Consider the following 19,038-nt stretch of genomic DNA (forward strand, 5'->3'; position numbering starts at 1 on the left):
ATAAAATATATTCTTAAACCAAGATAATGGCCTTCATTACAAACAAACATGCTGCACTGAGGTGATGTGGGAGAGCTGCAGGAGACATTCTCACCAGAGCCTGGGTCCTGCTACTCAGTGGTGGATTGAAGCATTTTGCCTAAAAAATCTAGGTACTGGGTTTTGTTTACTTTGTTTTTGGAGATCACAAATGCAAAAACTATAATTTATAATGTTATATAAATAAGCTGCAGTATTTTCTAGCACCCCTAAAACATTGAATTGTTTTAAACGTTAAGTGTATCTTCACAGTATAGTAGCAATTACATTCATAGGAAAAGGATTTAATAGGCATTTCCTTGCAAATCTGGAGATGGGCAACTACTGAAATTTTCTTGACATGTGCTTGATTTTCATATTCCTTGGAATGTGTTACTTTGCTGAAACCATTTTCAAAGCCTAGGTCGATTGATCCCCTGTAAAATACACTTGAAGGTTAAGTAACTACAGATCTCAGCTAATCCTATCTAATCTGCTGTTACTAAATGGCTGTTTGCATTCCTGGCACACCAGTTTCTGAAGTTTAGGATTTGGTTTTTACTTTCTGTTCAAATAACCTCTACAAGGAGCGATGCGTCTTTCAGCATGCCTGTGCATTGTGCTCATTAGCTTTTTGGAGGGAGTGAGCTGTTCATGTCCTTCACAGTGCACCTGCGATTATCATGGCAGAAATGACGGCACAGGATCAAGGTATGCTCCTCTCCTTGCTATTAAGTGTTCTAATGATTTTTTTGGAAAAGGACTCCAACTAGGCAGCCTTATTTTGAAAGCAAATTGTTGACCAGGTATCAGAGGACAGAAGGTTTAATTTACCTAAGCTTTAGCTTAATTGTGTTAATACCAGTTGCTCACTCCATTGTTTTCATTTTGAGCAATTCAGCTCTTAAAACCCTCTCAAATTATCTGAGACTCTCAAACACATTCTGTGTAACCAAAATCTTCACTGCACTCATATTCACAACATGTCCCTTTTAGGTCAAACCACTGAAATGTGTGTGGCCAGCTCAGCTTGTTTACAGAAGGCATGAGAGGGAGGGCCAATCTAGGAGGTACCAGAGCATTTGCTTCCCTGATTTCCCATTTCTTTTTCATGCCTTTTGGATAGACCTTAAAAAGTAGGAAGGAAGATCACAAGAGTGAATTTAGAGATGTTCATAGTTAGAATTTTTCATTTTAAGGTACTGGAGTTTACAAAGAAAAGTTGGAAAGATACAAATCAGCCTTGTCTATTGCAGACACTGGGGGGCCTCACTGAAGTTAATCTCTGGGCTGCTTTAACATCTACCTGTGGAGTGAGAATACTTACATACTAATAATGTAGTGAGTCCTTTGAGATAGAAGTTAAATGCAAAACAGACCTGTTGTTAGCTAAACTTGGTAGAACTTGATTTTGGTGGGGGGGACGTGGGGGGGGGGAGGATATTTAATAACAACCAGATTATTTTGTGGCTTGGTTGAAGTGAACAGTGAGCCTCTCATTGAAAGTAATTCGTTAAAAGAATCGCCCAATTTACGTCTTAAAACTATTTTTTTAATTTTTATTTTTTAATGTTTATTTTTGAGAGAGAGAGAGAGAGAGAGAGAGAGAGAGAGAACGAGAAGGGGAGGGGCAGAGAGAGAGACACACACACAGAATCCCACACAGGCTCCAGGCTCTGAGCTGTCAGCACAGAGCCTGATGCAGGCCTCAAACCATGAACCTTGAGATCATGACCTGAGCCAAAGTCAGACGCTTAACCAGCTGAGCAACCCAGGCCACTATATCTTACAACTTTAAACAAATAAACAATAACAAGTAAAATATATTTTTGAGTAATTTGATTTGTTATTGTTTGAACTTTACTTAACCAACTCTTTGTATCTTTTTGGGATATTCACTAAGTAGGTTAAGACAAGGAAAGAATGTAACAAATTAAAGACCTACTTGGCAAAAGATATGAAGCAGTTAATGACTAGGGGCTCTGGAATTTTGAGAAAACAGCCACAGAAATGTTTATTTTTTTCCCCATGATAACCCCATTATTGATTTTATAAAAACCATAGCACATTATGCCTGGCAAGGACTCTAGAAATAATCTAGTTTGACTGCTGTCCTTTTATAAACAAAGAAACACAACCATACAGAGATTAAATGACTTGTCCAAGGTCACAACACTGAGTTGATGCAGTGACTGGTTGATAAAGATGCTACGTCTTTCAGCTTCCTATCCAGGCTTTTTTCCATTACGCTGGAATGCTGACTTACCATTCTGGTATAAAATAGCACTGAAAGTTGTAATTTGGAATAGAGATGAAGAAAAAGAGGTGTTCCTAGAGAATTCCAATGATTCCATAGTCTTCTCCTAAAGTTACAGAAAGGAGATGGTATTGTCAGTGCACTCCAGCTTTCTGCTACCTACTTCCCTTTACATTATACACTGGCTTTTAAAATTCACTGATTTAATGTCCTGTTTTTACCAAATGGCTGTTTCATTGTTATTATGTACTACAAGTATAATAGACTGTAATTTAGACTATGCTTTGCAAAATTTTTATTGTTCATTTTTCAGCAATCCAGTGGGAGTGAGTATGAATGAGGGATAAATAAGTCTTTTTTCAGGTTAAAATGAATCTAAATTCTCTGATTCTTCATACTTTATATCCACAGAGGGGACAGGCTTGTTTTTCTATGCCTGTTTTACAAATGCCATTAAACAAGATCACAATGTGACTTACTCAAGGTCACTTAAGTTAGTGAGTGGTAAAAGAAATAAACTTGCAGTTTCTGGTTTATTCCTTAGGCTGAAAGGAACTCACCGGTCACATTAAAATAGAGTTCAACTTTAAGCATCTAGTTTGAACACTTGGCTTTTTTTTTTTCCTCCTTCCTTCCTTCCTTCCTTTTTAAAATTAAGTTATTTAAAAGGGATCAATTTATAACGTTAACAGGGGATTTTAAAAATATGGGTCATTTCCTAAAGTGGTTAAAAGTGTGCACTTTAGAGTTGGACAGATGTGGGTTTAATAGGTGGCTGTGTAACCCACTGGCCATATGACCTTCAGCAGTTACCGCACATTGGTGGGCCTCAGTTATTTTATCTGTAAAAATGAGATTAATGATAAAAAATGGCAAACACCCATTATTATGTGCCAGAAAGGTATAAAATTTTACACCCATTTCAATTAATCATCCTAACAGTGCCATGTGGGAAAATGAAGTTGAGGGACTGATGTGGCTTTTCATGTCCACAATGGAAGTGGCAGAGCTTAGATCTGAACCAAGATCAGCCTGACTCCAGAGCCGGTGCCTTTACCTATTACCCAGTATCTACCTTATAGGGCTGTTGATAAATTAGGTGGATGTGATGTGTGTTGTACAGGTCTGACACATAAAGAGTTCCATCAATAGTAGGTTGAAACACATGAAATTGCTGATATCTGATCATTTTTATCCTACTAAAATGGCCATTTCATATGATTCAACCTAAAAGAAGATGATGGTGATGATGAATTATGAATAGGTCAGCCAGGCTGAACAGGTATTTTGTGAAAACGAGTAGGAAATGAAAAACTGATGCATGTTTCAAGTATTATTTTTTCACGTGGGTCTTGGAAAGCAGGTTTCCTTCCACTGCTTTTGTGACACTAGGTCGGTGCTATGTAATGACCTGGATATGAATGAGGTCCCTAAGAACTTCCCTGTGGAAACTGTGAAGCTACGTATAGAGAAGACTGTCATCCGCAGAATCCCCGCAGAGGCCTTCTACTACCTGGTGGAGCTCCAGTACCTCTGGGTGACTTACAATTCCGTGGCCAGCCTTGATGCCAGCAGCTTTTACAACCTAAAGCAGCTGCATGAGTTGCGCTTGGATGGAAATTCTCTGGCCGCTTTCCCTTGGGCATCTCTGCTGGACATGCCCCAGCTGAGGACCCTGGATTTGCACAACAACAGAATAACCAGTGTGCCTAACGAGGTGGTCAGGTACCTGAAGAACCTTGTCTACTTGGATTTATCAAGCAACAGGCTAACCACACTACCACCAGATTTCCTGGAGAGCTGGTCCCACTTACTTACAACATCGTCAAGAAGCCTGGACCTTTCACCACAAAGAATTATTCTTGGTAAGCTCAGAAGCCTCTGGGCTTCTTGGGTCCAGATTATTTGCTTTGCATGCCTTCAGCTGTTCAGCCTTTTCACATTTATTGAATTTGGCTTTTTACTCTATACTTGAGTTTTTGATGGAATGGCACTTTATTGGTTGACTTAGGGTCAATTGACTTGTTTACCCTGTGTAACGTGTAATGGCTCTCTATGAGTGCTGGAGGGAGGGTGGCAGGCAGTATGTGTGTTGGAGGAGTGAGGAGAGTCAGTTTCATAAACTGAGAGACTGATGGTGCTGTCAGAGATACTGGGGCTGAGTGACAAAACCTACCAACCTGCCCTGTTTCTGTGAACATATCAATGCTCCATGCTCTGCCACAGTCAACCTGCTCTGTTCTCTTTTCAGCCCTTCATCAGGCTCTTCAGGAGTAGAAGAGGGGCACTGGCATCTTTATGAGGTGGCAGTGGTTTAATTAATTAGGGAGAACAGCTTCCAAATTTTCTTAATCTAAAAAGAAATGACGAAGGCACCAGTTATTGGGGTCTCCTAGTGGATTTGGTCTCTTAGTTTAACTGTGATATGTTTTGTAGACTTTGATCTTGACTTTGTTTAGGTTCTATGGGTATTTGTCTTGGGTTCTTAAAGTGTAAACTCCTTTCAGTAAGTCTATCTCTTCCTTTTTTTGTATCTTCCCACAGTGCTTTGCACGGCGCTCTACACATGGCAAATGCCCGGTAAATGTGGTTGCCAGATTGAAATCAGGGAACTGAGACCCTTCTCCAGGGGTATCTGTGGGCAGTGAGGTCTTTCATACTTTTGTGTGTGACACAAGCCTGAGGCTCTGATCAAGTTGATTTCCTAAATTCTTGTTCACCCAGTAAGCCTAGGTCATTAGTTCACCAGTTATGTCCATCAGGGCTGCAGGAGAGGCTGTATTTCTCAGGATGAAAGAACTGGGTCTTTGGTCAGGGAAATGACTTATAAGCCTTTTGGCGTGAGAGGCAACTCGATGCTAAATTTGTGCCAGGAATTCCTATTGACCAATATCACATGCTCAAATATTTGCCAAAGCAAATTATAAATAAAGATAACTGAGATTTTTTTTTTTTTGATAAAAAGGAAAAATGCTGTGGCAGCATTTAAATGATTGTAGCATTGCTTTTGTTGAAATGTAAATACATTTTGGTGCTTATGAGACTAAAAATATGAGTGATAAAAACCAGACACGAAGAGGAAAAGTCATGTAATTTTTTATTATATGGCTATTTTTTGTTTACCTACTGTTTATCTAATATTTCAAACATTTCTATTAGAGAATAAAAGTAATATTATAGGATGGATTGGGGAAAAATATTAGTTTAATTTAACAATAGTTGTGGAGTCCTTCTTATTATGTACACCATGACAGGCACCGTGTAAACCTGTACAGCAGTATTTATTTACTCTACTTTAGCCACTAATTTAGTCCTTATGAGTAACACTAATAGCTAGAAATTGTCTTAAACATTGAGATTCTATTTCTCTACACATTTTTCTAAGTTTCTTTGAAAGTGACTCTTGGTTCTAATAGAATTACCAAATGGAGCTCTATAGTAGAAAATAAAATCAAATTAATAAATTCTTATTAATAGCTCTCTAATGACTAGTCACTAATATTGCTAATATCATTATGAAGAATTGATTTATGGGACATTAATATTGTTCCCTTGTGAGTTAAATCTGGATAAAAGTTTAGGGATCAAACTGAAAAGGGTTATGAAATCTCACAGTCCTAAGAGATAAACATCTTTATCTATGCTTCAGGGTTCAGACTGTTCAAAAGCAGATTCTTTAAAAAGGTGACATGAAAATACTTTTGGTATAACATTAAACTGAGAAATCAGGGTATGTAATTATACATATTCATGATCATAACTATTTTAAAATGTGCAAAGAGGAACGCCTGGGTGGTTCAGTAGGTTGAGTGTCTGACTCTTGAGTCTGACTCAGGTCATGATCCCAGGGTTGTGTTGTGGGATTCAGCCCTGAATTGGGCCCTGCACTGAGTGTGGAGTCTGCTTAGGACTCTCTCTCTCAATCTCTCCCTCTGTCCCTCTCCCCTGCTTGCAATGCAGTCTCTAAAATACAATACAATACAATACAATACAATACAATACAATACAATACAAATAAATAAAATGTGCAAAGAAAAAAATTTAAAAATACACTAGCTGGTTAATTGTCCTCTTTGGGTGGTGGGACATCTTTTCAGTATTCTATATTTTCAAAATGTTCTGCTTTGGTCATGCATTGCTTTTATAATAGTGATGATAATAATGATAATAAATAACAAAAGATATTTTGAAACATGCCCAACCATATGTGGCCGCTGATCTTAGCAAAATCATAGCCTGCTATGTAACAAAAGGGGAAAGAAATGCTCTCCTCTAATAAGAAGATTGGCTCGGGGCACCTGGGTGGCTCAGTCAGTTAAGCATTTGACTTTGGCTCAGGTCACGATCTCATGGTTCGTGGGCTTGAGCCCCGCGTCGGGCTCTGTGCTGACAGACAGCTCAGAGCCTGGAGCCTGCTTCAGATTCTGTATCTCCCTCTCTCTCTGCCCCTCCTCCGCTCACGCTCTCTCTCTGTCTCTCAAAAATGAATAAATGTTAAAAAAATTAGAAAAAAAAAAAAGACTGGCTCATGTGTGTGAATCACACACAGAAAACTCGGGTTTTTCATCTGGAAAATGGAGATAGGAGGACTCACTCCCTCTTTTCTGACTCATAAGACTGTAATGAGAATATTATAAGATATTTTATGTGACAGTTCTTTAGAATATGAGGTGGACAGTCTCTGAGGTTATAATTTTAGATCAACAATAATCCACAACAGCTGTGACTGAGATAGATGTGTCTTATAAAGAAAGACTCCTCTATTTTGGCTTTTTCTGTTATTTTAACTATATTGGAGTCTTCTAATTTCGTCATTAAAATATGGCAGTGAGAACCAGTTCTAGCTTTTCTAGAACTCAGGTTTTAACTGTGGCAATTATATCTTTCCAAGTACCCTCTAGAATTTACTTTTCTATTATTATGGTGGAACACATTCTGCTTTTATTTAATTGTTATTGTACCGTGTTCATTATTGTTAGCAGACAGCGGTTCTGTTTGTAACCATAATAGTAATAGGTAATATTGATGGAGTGCTTACTCAAGGCCAAGTCTCGTTCTTATATTTTACATATATAACTTCTTCCAGTCTCACGTTAACCCTGTATTAAGTATCATTTCATCCCCATTTTACAGAAGAATTGAGACACAAGTTAAGCCACAAGCCCAAATTTAATCATCATACTCATGGAGCTGGGGTGTGAATACAGGCTGTTTGGCTCCAGAACCCATGTGCTTCCACACTCTTTTGTAATGTATTGTATGTAATAATACTAGAGTTAGTTTCCTCACGTATGCATTACTATCTCTTTAAATCATATATTTATTTAATATAAAAAAAATTAGGGAGAGGCTTTTCCATGACTCTTCTTTCTACATGAGTAAAAATATCAGCTTAATCAAATTATCCTCTAATGTATCATAAAAACATAAACAAGTGTCTTGCAAGTAAACATTTAAGTGAACTGTGAAACTAGATTGGAGTTTTGATTTGCAATACAGATAAATTTCCATGGTCTCTTTCTCCAGAATAGACAAATATTTACACAGGCAGACTCTGTGAGGCTCCACACTCTTTGTCTTGGAGGAAAAAGCTTGCAGTAGGAGAGGATATAAAATGCTTTTCTGGGTGCTTTTTACTGGCACCCAAATTTGCTCAATTGCAAACATAAGCTCTTCTCCAGATTAGAATTAAGTTTGCCTGAAGGGCAGCGGCCACATGAGTATTCCCACAAAATTTTCTAAAATGGCATTAATTCAACAAACACCTGTCAGTCCCTGTTGCTATGCTTGTTCTTTGCTAGGCACCAAGGAGACAAATCCACGCAGTTAAGGCTGATTCCGTGCTAGGTGCTCTTCTAAGGACTCCCTGGCAGTATCTCAGCCTTCAGGACAATACCATAAAGTGGGTCTGTACTACCACCTTTTTACAGCTGGTGGAGAGGCAGTCAAGCTTCAAGTTCAGTTTATCTCCAGAGATATCATTCTTTTGTTTTTCAAACGTTTTCTAAATGGAGGAGTTGAAGTATAACTTACATACCATGGATCTTAAGTACACAACTTAGAAAATGATGATAAATGCCATACCTCCACAGAACCCACACCCTCACCAAGATACAGAATAATTTTATCACACTGGAAAAGTTCCCCTTTGTCTTTTTTCAGTCAATCTCCTCCATTCCAAGCAACCACTATTTTTTTTTCTTTTTAAAAAATTTTTAATGTTTATTCTCGAAGGAGAGAGATACAGAGCGTGAGCAGGGAGAAGCAGAGACAGAGGGAGACACAGAAGCCGAAGCAGGCTCCAGGCTCCGAGCTGTCAGCACAGAGCCCCATGTGGGGCTTGAACCCACAAACCATGAGATCATGACCTGAGCCGAAGTCGGACGCTTAACTGACTGAGCCAACCAGGCACCCCTTCCACTATTTTTATTTCTATCACAGTAGGTTAATTTTGTTTGCCCTAGAATTTTATGTAAATGGAATCATCTAAAATACACTCTTGTGCCTGGCTTCTTTCATTTAGCATTATTGTTCTTGAGATTCATCCATGTCGCTGCATGTACGGATAGTTCCTTTTGCTGAGTCATACTCAATTTTATGAATGTATGAATTGTTTATCCTTTCTCCTGTTTTTGGACACATGGGCTCTTACCAGTTTTTAGCTATTATGAATTAAGCTGCTGTTATCATTTTTATGCAAAGGTTTTTGTGGCACCTATTTTCTATTTCTCTTGGATAAATTCCCAGGATTGAAATTGCTAGGTCCTAAGATGGCTATACAACTCCTTAAGAAACTGCCAATTTTCCAGAGGTTGTACCATTTTACACCCCCACTAGCACTGTGTAACAGTCTACTTGCTCCATATCCTCACCAACACTTGATGTTATCAGTCTTTTTCATTTCAGTCATTTCCTAGGGGTGGGTGGTCAGGGAGTGATTTCGCATTGTGATTTTAATTTGCATTTCCCTGATGACTAATGGCATTGACCATGTTTTCATTGGGCCATTGGTCATTGCTATATTCCTTTATGCCAATATACAATTTTTAAAAGTCATTTTCTTTTTAGTATTGAATACAAGCCTTTTGTCAATTATGTGTATTATTAATATTGTCTCCAAGTCTGTAGTTTATTCATTTTCTTCATGGTGTCTTTGGTAAGAAACTTTTAAATTTTAGTGACGTCTGATTTACCAGCTTTTTCTTTTATAGTTAGTGCCTTTTGTGTCTCATCTAAGAAATATTTGTCTTCCTACAAGTCACAGAAATATTCTGTTTTCCTTATAGTTTTAACTATTATGTTCAGTCTCTGGCTTTATATTCTTGGCTTTTATGCTTATGACTGTGGTGCATCTCAAATAGTCTTTGAGTGTAGCATGAGGTAGGGGTTGGGGTTGAGGTTTTTTCCAAACAGATGTCCAGTTGTTCCAGTACCCATTTGTTGAAAAGACTTTACTTTCCCCCTTGAATTGTTAGACACTACTGCCATTACAAAACAGACTAAGGCATGGTCTTTACTTTCAAGAGCTTATAGAATAACTTTGGTACAAGAATTTATTGCTGACTTTTCACACACACACAAAATAGCACAATTAATTCAACTACTGTGATGCATGGAAAACATTATCCTTTTAGAAAAGGAATAAGGCAAAGTTGGCTTGCCCCATCCAAGAATAGTTACATAAACTAAATTAATTAATGCAAATTACTGTGACTGTGGTGGGTGTGTTGCCTTGAAGGAATGCAGTGCAAATAACAGTTTAACTTCAGGGAGTTCTTGTACCTTTGTCCCCCAAAGGAAAAAAACAAAAAACAAAAAACACAAAACACCTGATGAATGTGTTCAGCACTCAGGTCATTATTATTATTCAGGCTCTAAAAGTTGTGCCTTTGACCTTGGATGTTTCAAATCTAGAATAAACATTATGTTTTTGAGGGATTTAAAATATTTTCCTGTTTTATGTAACTTTTAGACATAACTTTTAGACATACAAGTAGGATTAATTTTTAAGAGAATTTTGTTTCACCATTAACACATTTTTAGGACAGTTTCAAAGCATGAGTAGACCCGTTAATGTTACAGTTCTTGGATGGTTCCCCATGTAGACATTTGTGCTCCGGACATCGCTGCTTTGACATGTGTTTATAGATAACAGCACTATAGCTGCCACCCGGTGGCCCTAAATATTTTTAGGTGATGAAATGAGTTATGGTGGAAGGGGTAGTAGATTAGGAGGCTAAAACATCTGGGATTTAGTCAGGACTCTAAGCTACTTACAGAATCAAGGCAGTAATCTCTTTGTGCTTTAGCATCCTCTGATGTGAGACTTAGAGAATCACACTAGCTTCCTGAGGTCAATATAAGACATACAGTGCTTGGGAATGAGATTTAAAATCAGGATACTGAGGTTCAAATCCTGACTATATTCAGTTGTGTAACGACAGGAAGACCCTTAACCTCTCTGAATGCTGGCTTTTTCCTCTTTAAAATGATGATGATAAAAAAAAAATAAAATGATGATGATACTAATATTATCTACCTCATGCTATTGTCAGGCTTGAGGTAGACAAATCCTTCAGCATACTTAGCACTGCTGGAAGACAATTTTCCATGGTCTCTCACAATTCTGCCTGTCTAGTGAGCAGGGGCAGTCATTGCCTTTTGTTCTGAACTATCTTTTTAAGGATGTTTATGTAGAGAACTGCTTTGGAAGGTAAAGATGTATCTCCCTCCAGAGCAAAGGGTAGGCATGTTTACTGCCCAGTATAAGGGAGATAATAACGTCTTCCTCCAGATCTCCTTCATCTCTGACCAGAAGTCTTATGTCTTCTGCCAACTGGTCACCCTAAAGTTGGATAAAACTCAGACCCTTTACAATTCTTGACAAGTACAATATTTGTCATACAGGAAACAATAACTGTCAACTTGTTTTGTTATTCTTTTATAAAGCAAAAATTTAGCATAACAAGTGTTTTGAGAGCAAAAAGTATTATCCACATGTTAATTGTTACATGACAGAATGAATTTGATGTTTGCTGGCAAGTTGGATATTAGAGAACTGGTCATAGATTCACAGGACTAAATGTAAGAGGAAGAAGTTCAAGATAATTCATCCATGGAAGAAGTGAAATTTCTAAGAAGATAAAAAAACTAAATTTTTATAAATTCTGGCAGAAAAATATGAACCACTCATGAAGTGCTATTCTAATAAAAATAGACATAAAGAGACATAAATAGAATTTATGAAGTTAAATCTTCTAACATGGTTAGAATGTTTAAAAATTATGATTGTCTTTTCTGCTTATGAATCAATGTTATAATCCACTCCATTAGTAAAAAGCCACAACCATAAATCTTTTTGAGATAAATTTCTTTCAGCTTTGAGCTTTATTTACATGGGACATCACCCTTAATATCATTAGAGAGATTTTTGTCTGACCAGAGGCTCTGAAGCACTACCTGAGATCCTTCTAGGATATTAGCAAATAATTATATACTTTCACTGTCCCTGGATTTGATTTTTGCTCTGAAGCCCTTTCTTAATTTGAGAACTTTGGAGAGGCTGGGTTTAAGAAGCAATTTTATTACTCAACCCAGCAAGTTTTGGCTCCTTTATATTTAGCAGTTCTTCCTTTAGCTGTTGTCTGCCCTTCACATTTTACTACGAGCAGCAAGGAGTACCGGGCAGCAGTTTCAACACTCCGTGTGGAAGGAAATATCAATGGCTGGAACATTCATTTCCTTGAATGTGTTTTCTCCTTTCCATGTTAACCACAGGTGGCAGTGTTTCTAAACTTTCTGCCACTCCATAAAAGGGTCTCCTTTCTTCTGGTTTCCAATAGTTACATTTTCCTCACTTGCCTTTAAAGCTCTCATGGACACTCTTCTTGAAGGCCAAAGCATGTCTGCTAACAGTTCTGAAAGCTGAGGCAGTCCTCCAACTGGAGGCTGTCAGCTAACTCTATTCCTTGCTGCTGCTTCTCTCTTGAAGGGGTATTTGGGTAGGGCACCTGTATGGCCCCCATGCATGGCATTCATGGCAAGCTCTGTTCCAGCCTCTCCCAGTCTCCAGTCTTATCTCCTGACATCTCCTGCATCTCACTCTACATGCTACACAGAACTTGTCCTCCAAAGGTCTTCACATCACGCAAACCCAAGACACAGTGCAGGCAGAGTTAGGTGTCTCTCTACACCCTCCAATACCTACGGTAACAGAAGTACTTTCATAACATGCTAGAAATATCTCTATTAGTGTATTTATAGTATTCTGTGGTACTTGGATTAGAATCTTGGCTCAGATGCTGATTAGCTATGTGGCCTTGGTCAAATCATTTGATTTCTCTATATCTCAGCTTCTTCATTTTTGAAATGAGGACACTAATACTCTCCTTCATAGGATTTTTGGGATTAAATAATAGAGGTACGTCCTTAGAACAGAGACCTGTACAGAGTAAATGCTCAGTAAATGTTGGCTACAATCATTAATGGTTGGAAATGACAAGCTATGTTCATTCAGGTAGCCAGATTGTAGAGCAAAACTGACAGAGAGGTGACTCCCCTTTCATCTCTCAAAGCACTTCTGTTTTTAGGGAGACAGCGCAAATGCTTGCTTGCCCAATTGACTATGATGTAAACTGAAGTCATCTGTTGATAACCTTTATCAATCTTTTCCTCCCTTCTGGTTTAGGTCTGCAGGACAACCCTTGGTTCTGTGACTGTCACATTTCTAAAATGATCGAGTTGTCAAAAGTTGCTGACCCTGCTGTAGTGCTTCTTGATCCACTGATGATATGTAGTGAACCTGAGAGCCTGACAGGGATTTTATTTCAGCGGGCTGAGTTGGAACAGTGTTTGAAGCCATCAGTGATGACGTCGGCCACCCAGATCACATCTGCTCTGGGCAGTAATGTTCTGCTGCGGTGTGATGCTACTGGCCAGCCTACTCCACAGCTCACGTGGACCAGATCTGACAGCTCACCAGTTAATTATACAGGTATTTTCTTAATTTAGGCCTATAAAGCAAGAAGTTTGCAAAGGTCTGAATTGAAACTCATGGTTTTGTGTGATTTGAAATTGGCTAGTTAATTCTAATAAAATACACCAAAATTATTGGGTGAAAGGACTTTGAAAAGTTCATTTTATTCGTTAATCTTTTCCTCAGTTTATCTGACTAGCTACGTAGATGAAATTAGATAATCTGATTTTTAGACAGAAACATGATCCAATGGATGGATGACTGCAAATAAGGCCTTTGTCTTGCTGCATCATCTTGGGATATGGCTCACTTTCAAATGTATATCTATTACAGTTTTCTTTAAAAAAAGATTTTAATATAGGTTTCCCATTTTTGAATGAGTATTCAAATCATTATTTAAATTACATGCAAACCTTATTATGAAACAAAAAGTATATAATTTTTAGAAAAATTGGTTACATAGACTTTTCAGATCCTACTCTGACCAACTCAGTGCTTTGGCTTTAGTTTCAATAGTGATATTCTGATTAATTAGAGTGATATATTTTAAAAACTCACTGAAGCTAAATGTAAATCAAGATAGATATAAAGAAACCTGATGGAATAAAAAATAGCTAAGGCCTAATATTCTTACAAATAGACAGTAAAAGGCCCACAGCTTAAGGTAGCAAGCTAAATTCTGGGATCCTAGGATAGTGCTCAGTACATTATTATTCTTCATAAACATTCAGAAACCAAGACAGAATGGTAATATGTTAGATTTTAGTCTTTAGGAAAGTAAAATTCCAATTTTGCAAAAACTGTATATTATTCTGCAAATAATAGAATTCGTGGTTTACTAATTTATTTAGATTAACTATAAAATGAAAGATTGAGAATACTAATTTTGACTCCTCTATGCCAGAAAGTTATCTGCTATGCCAGCCGGCTATGTAGATAGATAGCATTTTATTACAATGAAAAAATATCTTGGGAAATATTTAAGTAAGATCTTATAATAACCATTTCATAGTGAGTTAAAATTGGAAAGGATCTTTGAGACCACTTTGTCTTCTCTTATTTTAAAAATATAGTAACAGAGGCTTAAAGACACCAATTGACTTGTCTGAAATCAAACACTAATTCATGGACTAACATTTACTAAAACCAAGTCTCCCAATTCATAGCCCCCCATGTCTTTTTAAAATACCATTCCCCATATAGACCTCATGGAACCCAGCATATCAAAGACCTCCATGTAGACAATTTACAGAACTTATCACCTGCCATCAGAGATTTGCAGTGTGCCATTTTCCTCTTGGTTTATGTGAAAGGGATACATGTAGAACCAGATAGGTTGGCATGTTGCTTGAGTTTTTCCTCACAGAGTATATATATTTTTTCTTACAGTAATTCAGGAATCTCCAGGAGAAGGAGTCAGATGGTCCATAATAAGTTTGACAGGCATTTCTTACAAGGATGCTGGGGATTACAAATGTAAGGCCAAAAATTTGGCTGGGATGTCAGAAGCTGTGGTTACTGTGACAGTGGTTGGTGTTGTCACAACCACGGTATTATCAGACACCTCTGAAAGAACTGGAGATCACCTTGAGCAAAGAGCCCAGCCAGGATCTAGATCTACATCCATACCTGGTTCACTGTCATCTCCTTGGTCCTCTAACTCATCTTCTTCCCCTGCTTCTTCCAATTTTCCTTCTACTTCTACTTCCTCTCCTCCCTCCACTGCTTTCTCCTCCTCATCTCCTTTCCTCTCCTCCATTGCATCTTCAATCACAACTCTAAGCACCAGAATTTCAACAAAGCCCACCATGGCCAGCCAGCAGTCATTCCAGCTCCGCCCAGATGGGAAAAGAAATGTAAAGACGGAGATAGGTGGAAGTAAGTTTCCTTCAGCTAGTGCAAGTAAAAATGAAGAGTTGGCGTCATTGGATCAAGCAATGCCAATGGAGACAAATACCACAATAGAAAATCTCAGAGTAGTCAGTGAGACTGAAGAGAGTGTGACATTGATGTGGAACACTGTCAACACTACACGTAAGTCCGAGGTGACTGTGTTGTATTCCAAGTATGGCGAGAAGGACCTGCTGCTGCTGAATGCAGATTCCAGCAAGGACCAAGTAACCATAGATGGCTTGGAGCCTGGCAGGCAGTACATAGCATGCGTCTGTCCAAAGGGAGTGCCTCCCCAGAAGGACCAATGTATCACTTTTTCTGTTGACAGAGTCGAAGAAGAAGGTGATTCTCAAGTGTCTTTCCTTATCGTGGTGAGCGGTACTGCCTGTGTTGTTGTCTTGCCATTGATATTTTTCCTGTTGTACAAAGTTTGTAAACTGCAATGTGGGTCAGAATCCTTCTGGGAAGATGATTTGGCAAAAGAGACTTATATTCAATTTGAGACCCTGTCCCCCAGGTCTCAAAGTATAGGGGAACTTTGGACGCGAAGGCACAGAGATGATTCTGAAAAATTGCTGCTTTGTTCTAGGTCAAGTGTGGAATCTCAGGTGACCTTTAAAAGTGAAGGTCTGAGACCAGAGTATTATTGCTAAGGTTTTACAACTCAGGCACATGTGAAGTCCATAAAATTTCTTCCGCACAATTAAGGATCTGAGGATGTGGTTGACCCTCTGTTTGGATGACTTTTGGACAGAGTTTCACATCCTCTATGAAACTCACAAATGGAGTGCTTTTAATTGTGCTTAAAAAAAAAATACCATGCGAAGGGCACTTGGCTGGCTGTTAATAGGGCATGTAACTCCTGATCTCAGGGTTGTAAGTTTGAGCCCCATGTTGGGTGTAGAGATTACGTAAAAACTACCATGTGACTTCCGAACTAAAAAGACAAATAGTCTGGGTTTTTGTTATGTGGAAGATGTCCATAGAAATAATGTTTAGGGTACTGCTTAATAAGTTAATAGTATGTTTTAGGATAGTGCTTAGTTCTTAAAAATAAATTCAGGTGAGAATAGTTGTCAAAAAGTAAAGTCTGAATTTTAAAAAGATAGTTTTCCAAGAAGTAAAGATTAGCATAACCAGGTAAGCCTTGATGTTCATTCATGCTTGAAGTGCTTTATGGCATTTGCTGTGGCTATTTACTGCCATTGCCTACTAGGCGAGAGTGGGAAAGTATAGAATTTTGCATTCATTAAGGTTAAATGCAACCCATTGGAGAGGGAGGGTGCTAGCTCTTGGTACCATTATGCATTACAATACTGTACGGTTGTATTAATATTGCAAGAAAAAACTTCCCTTATCCTTAGAAACATAGGTATTAGGAAAAATAAGTTTAAAAGGAGGATTGTGAACATAGTAAGTCCATTGCTAAAAATAGTAACCATTGCATTCTAATGCATTTGCTAACAGACTGTATGAATCTTTTTAAAAACATAAGTGCTCATTTTGAAACAATCTCCTTAATAGTTTGATATTCACTCTTCTCTTCCCCTCCCTCTTCTCTTTCTCTCCCTCTCCCTTTCTTCCTTCATTTCTTTTTTTCCCCCTTCTGCTTTGTCAGAAGATATTCAGGTAGTCAGAGGACCACAGCTAAGTTGTTTGTCCTTTGCCAGGTTATATTTTGTTTTGTTTTGGTTTTTAAATATAATTTACTGTCAAGTTAGCTAACACACAGTGTATACAGTGTGCTCTTGGTTTGGGGGGTAGATTCCCATGATTCATCGCTTACATACAACACCCAGTGCTCATCCCAGCAAGTGCCCTCCTCAATGCCCATCACCCATTGCCATGTTATATTTTGATTTCCTGGATAAAGGGAAGAACTCTGAAAATTCTCTTTAGATCTGGAAAGGATGTTTTAGGATCTTGAAGAGCAGCTTCAATGGATTAATTTGGTCAGATTTTCTAGGTCAAAAACATCACGGAAATTGAATTGGAGGGGGGCATATAAATAGATAGGAAAGGGGCGTCACACATAACATTTATGTTTTTTTTTTTTAAAGAAGTTTATCACCACCTTTACTAAAGATTATATTCCCTTTACATCAGAGATTTTGGAGTACAGAACAGATTTATAAAGGTGTGTCAGGAGTTCTGAAATACCCTGAGAAGCAAGTTCTAAGAAAATCCTGTATTTTTCATAAGGAACAGACAGGCTTTAATGTTAACACATTGTGAAAATTATAATACAGGCACCTGGATAATGAAAAATCATTCATTCCAAATGGCTCTTAATTAAAAAGGAAAAATATTTCTAGTTTAGGAATATTCTGCATATTATGAGGAGACCAGCATGGATGGATGGCCTGTCCAGAGCTCCCAAATGTCCCCTTCTTGTATAATTTCCTTTCTTTTCCTTCTCCTTCCTTTCCAGCCCATTCTTCTTTGGTGCTTTCATCACTGAGTGCATTGTCTAATCATCTAACAGTTTAAAATTTAGTATGAATTGTTAAGATTTGTTAGAAAGATACCTTTTACAGGCAATTTTGTGTTTCACTTCAAGTTGTTGGCTCAACTTATTTTGAATTAATAGATTGCAAAAACTTGCATTTCTTTACTCTAAAGACCTCATGGAGTTCACTGCCATATTTAAAGGGTTCATATAAACAGACTGCCAAAATACCACTACATTAGAAATGATGACTACAGGAGAATGTTACAGATTACTGAGCCAAATGGCACCCAGACTTTACAAAGGTATGTTATTTGTCAAGAAAGGAAACTTGGGACACCCTGATGAGGTAAATTACTGACTTCCCTCGTGGTCAAAATCAAGTGATGAGGTGCCTGAGTGGCTTAGTTGGTTAGGTGTCCAGCTTAGGCTCAGGTCATGATCTCATGGTTTGTCAGTTTGAGCCCGTGTTGGGCTCTCTGTTGTCAGCGTGGAGCCTGCTTCAGATCCTGTGCCTCCCTCTTTCTCTGTCTCTCTCCTATTTGTACTCTCTCAAAAATAAATATTAAAAAAAAAAAAAAAGTGAGGCCTGCACTTATTTTGACTAATGAGGAAAAGATATTTGCTGGTGTGGAGAAGAGAAAGCACCTCTGTCATCTTCAAGTTGGACTTGGTACATGAAGTAAGTCCTAAGTAATCCTAATAGCGAAAGGACTAAAATTGTAAATAATCTACTTTCTAAAAATACATACATTTGAGTGTAGTCAAAGTTATCCTGATAATATCACTGCTCTTATGTTCTTACAAGTATGTTTTCTTCCTTCCTTCTTTCTTTTCTTTTCTTTTTTTTCTTTTTTTTTTTTTTTTGAGAGAGAGAGAGAGAGAGAGCAAGCAGGGGAGGGACAAAGGGAGAGGAAGAGAGCAGGCTCCAAGCTCAGTGTGCAGCCTGATGTGGGGGTGGATCCCATGACCCTGGGATCATGACCTCAGCTGACATCAAGAGTCGGACTCTTAATCAACTGAGCCACCCAGGTGCCCCACAAGTATACTTTCCTGAGTGGGAGAAAAAGGTTGACATGGCAAGCAGCATGGAATCCTATATAATCAGCAGCCTGTTTATCAATGTTACCTTAAGAACTGTGGAGAGTGATCATAACTGATACATAACCAATACACATGACAATTAAATATGATTACAATGTTTTACTTTCAGATAAGATATATTTGAGGTTTGTAAAACTTGGGTAACTGGTGAGGGTGTGTCACATGTGAGACTATAAAAAATGATATGCTAGGACATAAAAAATGTTGAGAACTCCAAGCTAATGTTTATTATGGCCAGAAAAGAAAATCCTGGACTTCGGAGTCAGACAAGTGCCCCGGACTTTGGGAAACTTACAAAAAGTTCAAAGAAAAAAAATTTTGGCCCATAGACTTGAGTTTCAA

General features: G+C 38.1%; 1 protein-coding gene and 1 long non-coding RNA gene across 4 annotated transcripts in view; one reads left to right on the forward strand and one right to left on the reverse strand.

The window, feature by feature from the left end:
• Nucleotides 1-19,038, reverse strand: part of LOC132692203 (uncharacterized) — a 60,659-nt gene that overhangs the window by 17,793 nt on the left and 23,828 nt on the right. Inside the window, exon 3 of one of the 3 annotated variants that reach the window (XR_009616229.3) lies at nt 2,285-2,381. The exons of the other annotated variants lie outside the window; for them this stretch is intronic. This is a non-coding gene — a long non-coding RNA (uncharacterized LOC132692203). The remainder of the gene's footprint in view (nt 1-2,284; nt 2,382-19,038) is intronic. 3 annotated transcript variants of the gene reach the window in all.
• Nucleotides 381-16,064, forward strand: LRIT3 (leucine rich repeat, Ig-like and transmembrane domains 3). The gene is made up of 4 exons (XM_060654436.3): nt 381-729; nt 3,668-4,140; nt 12,963-13,268; nt 14,640-16,064. Exons 1-4 carry the CDS (start codon nt 611-613, stop codon nt 15,794-15,796), a joined length of 2,055 nt encoding a protein of 684 aa, XP_060510419.2. The 5' UTR covers nt 381-610; the 3' UTR covers nt 15,797-16,064.

This window comes from Panthera onca, chromosome B1 (genome assembly GCF_046562875.1).
Source record: "Panthera onca isolate mPanOnc1 chromosome B1, mPanOnc1 haplotype 2, whole genome shotgun sequence".
Lineage (NCBI taxonomy): Eukaryota > Metazoa > Chordata > Mammalia > Carnivora > Felidae > Panthera > Panthera onca.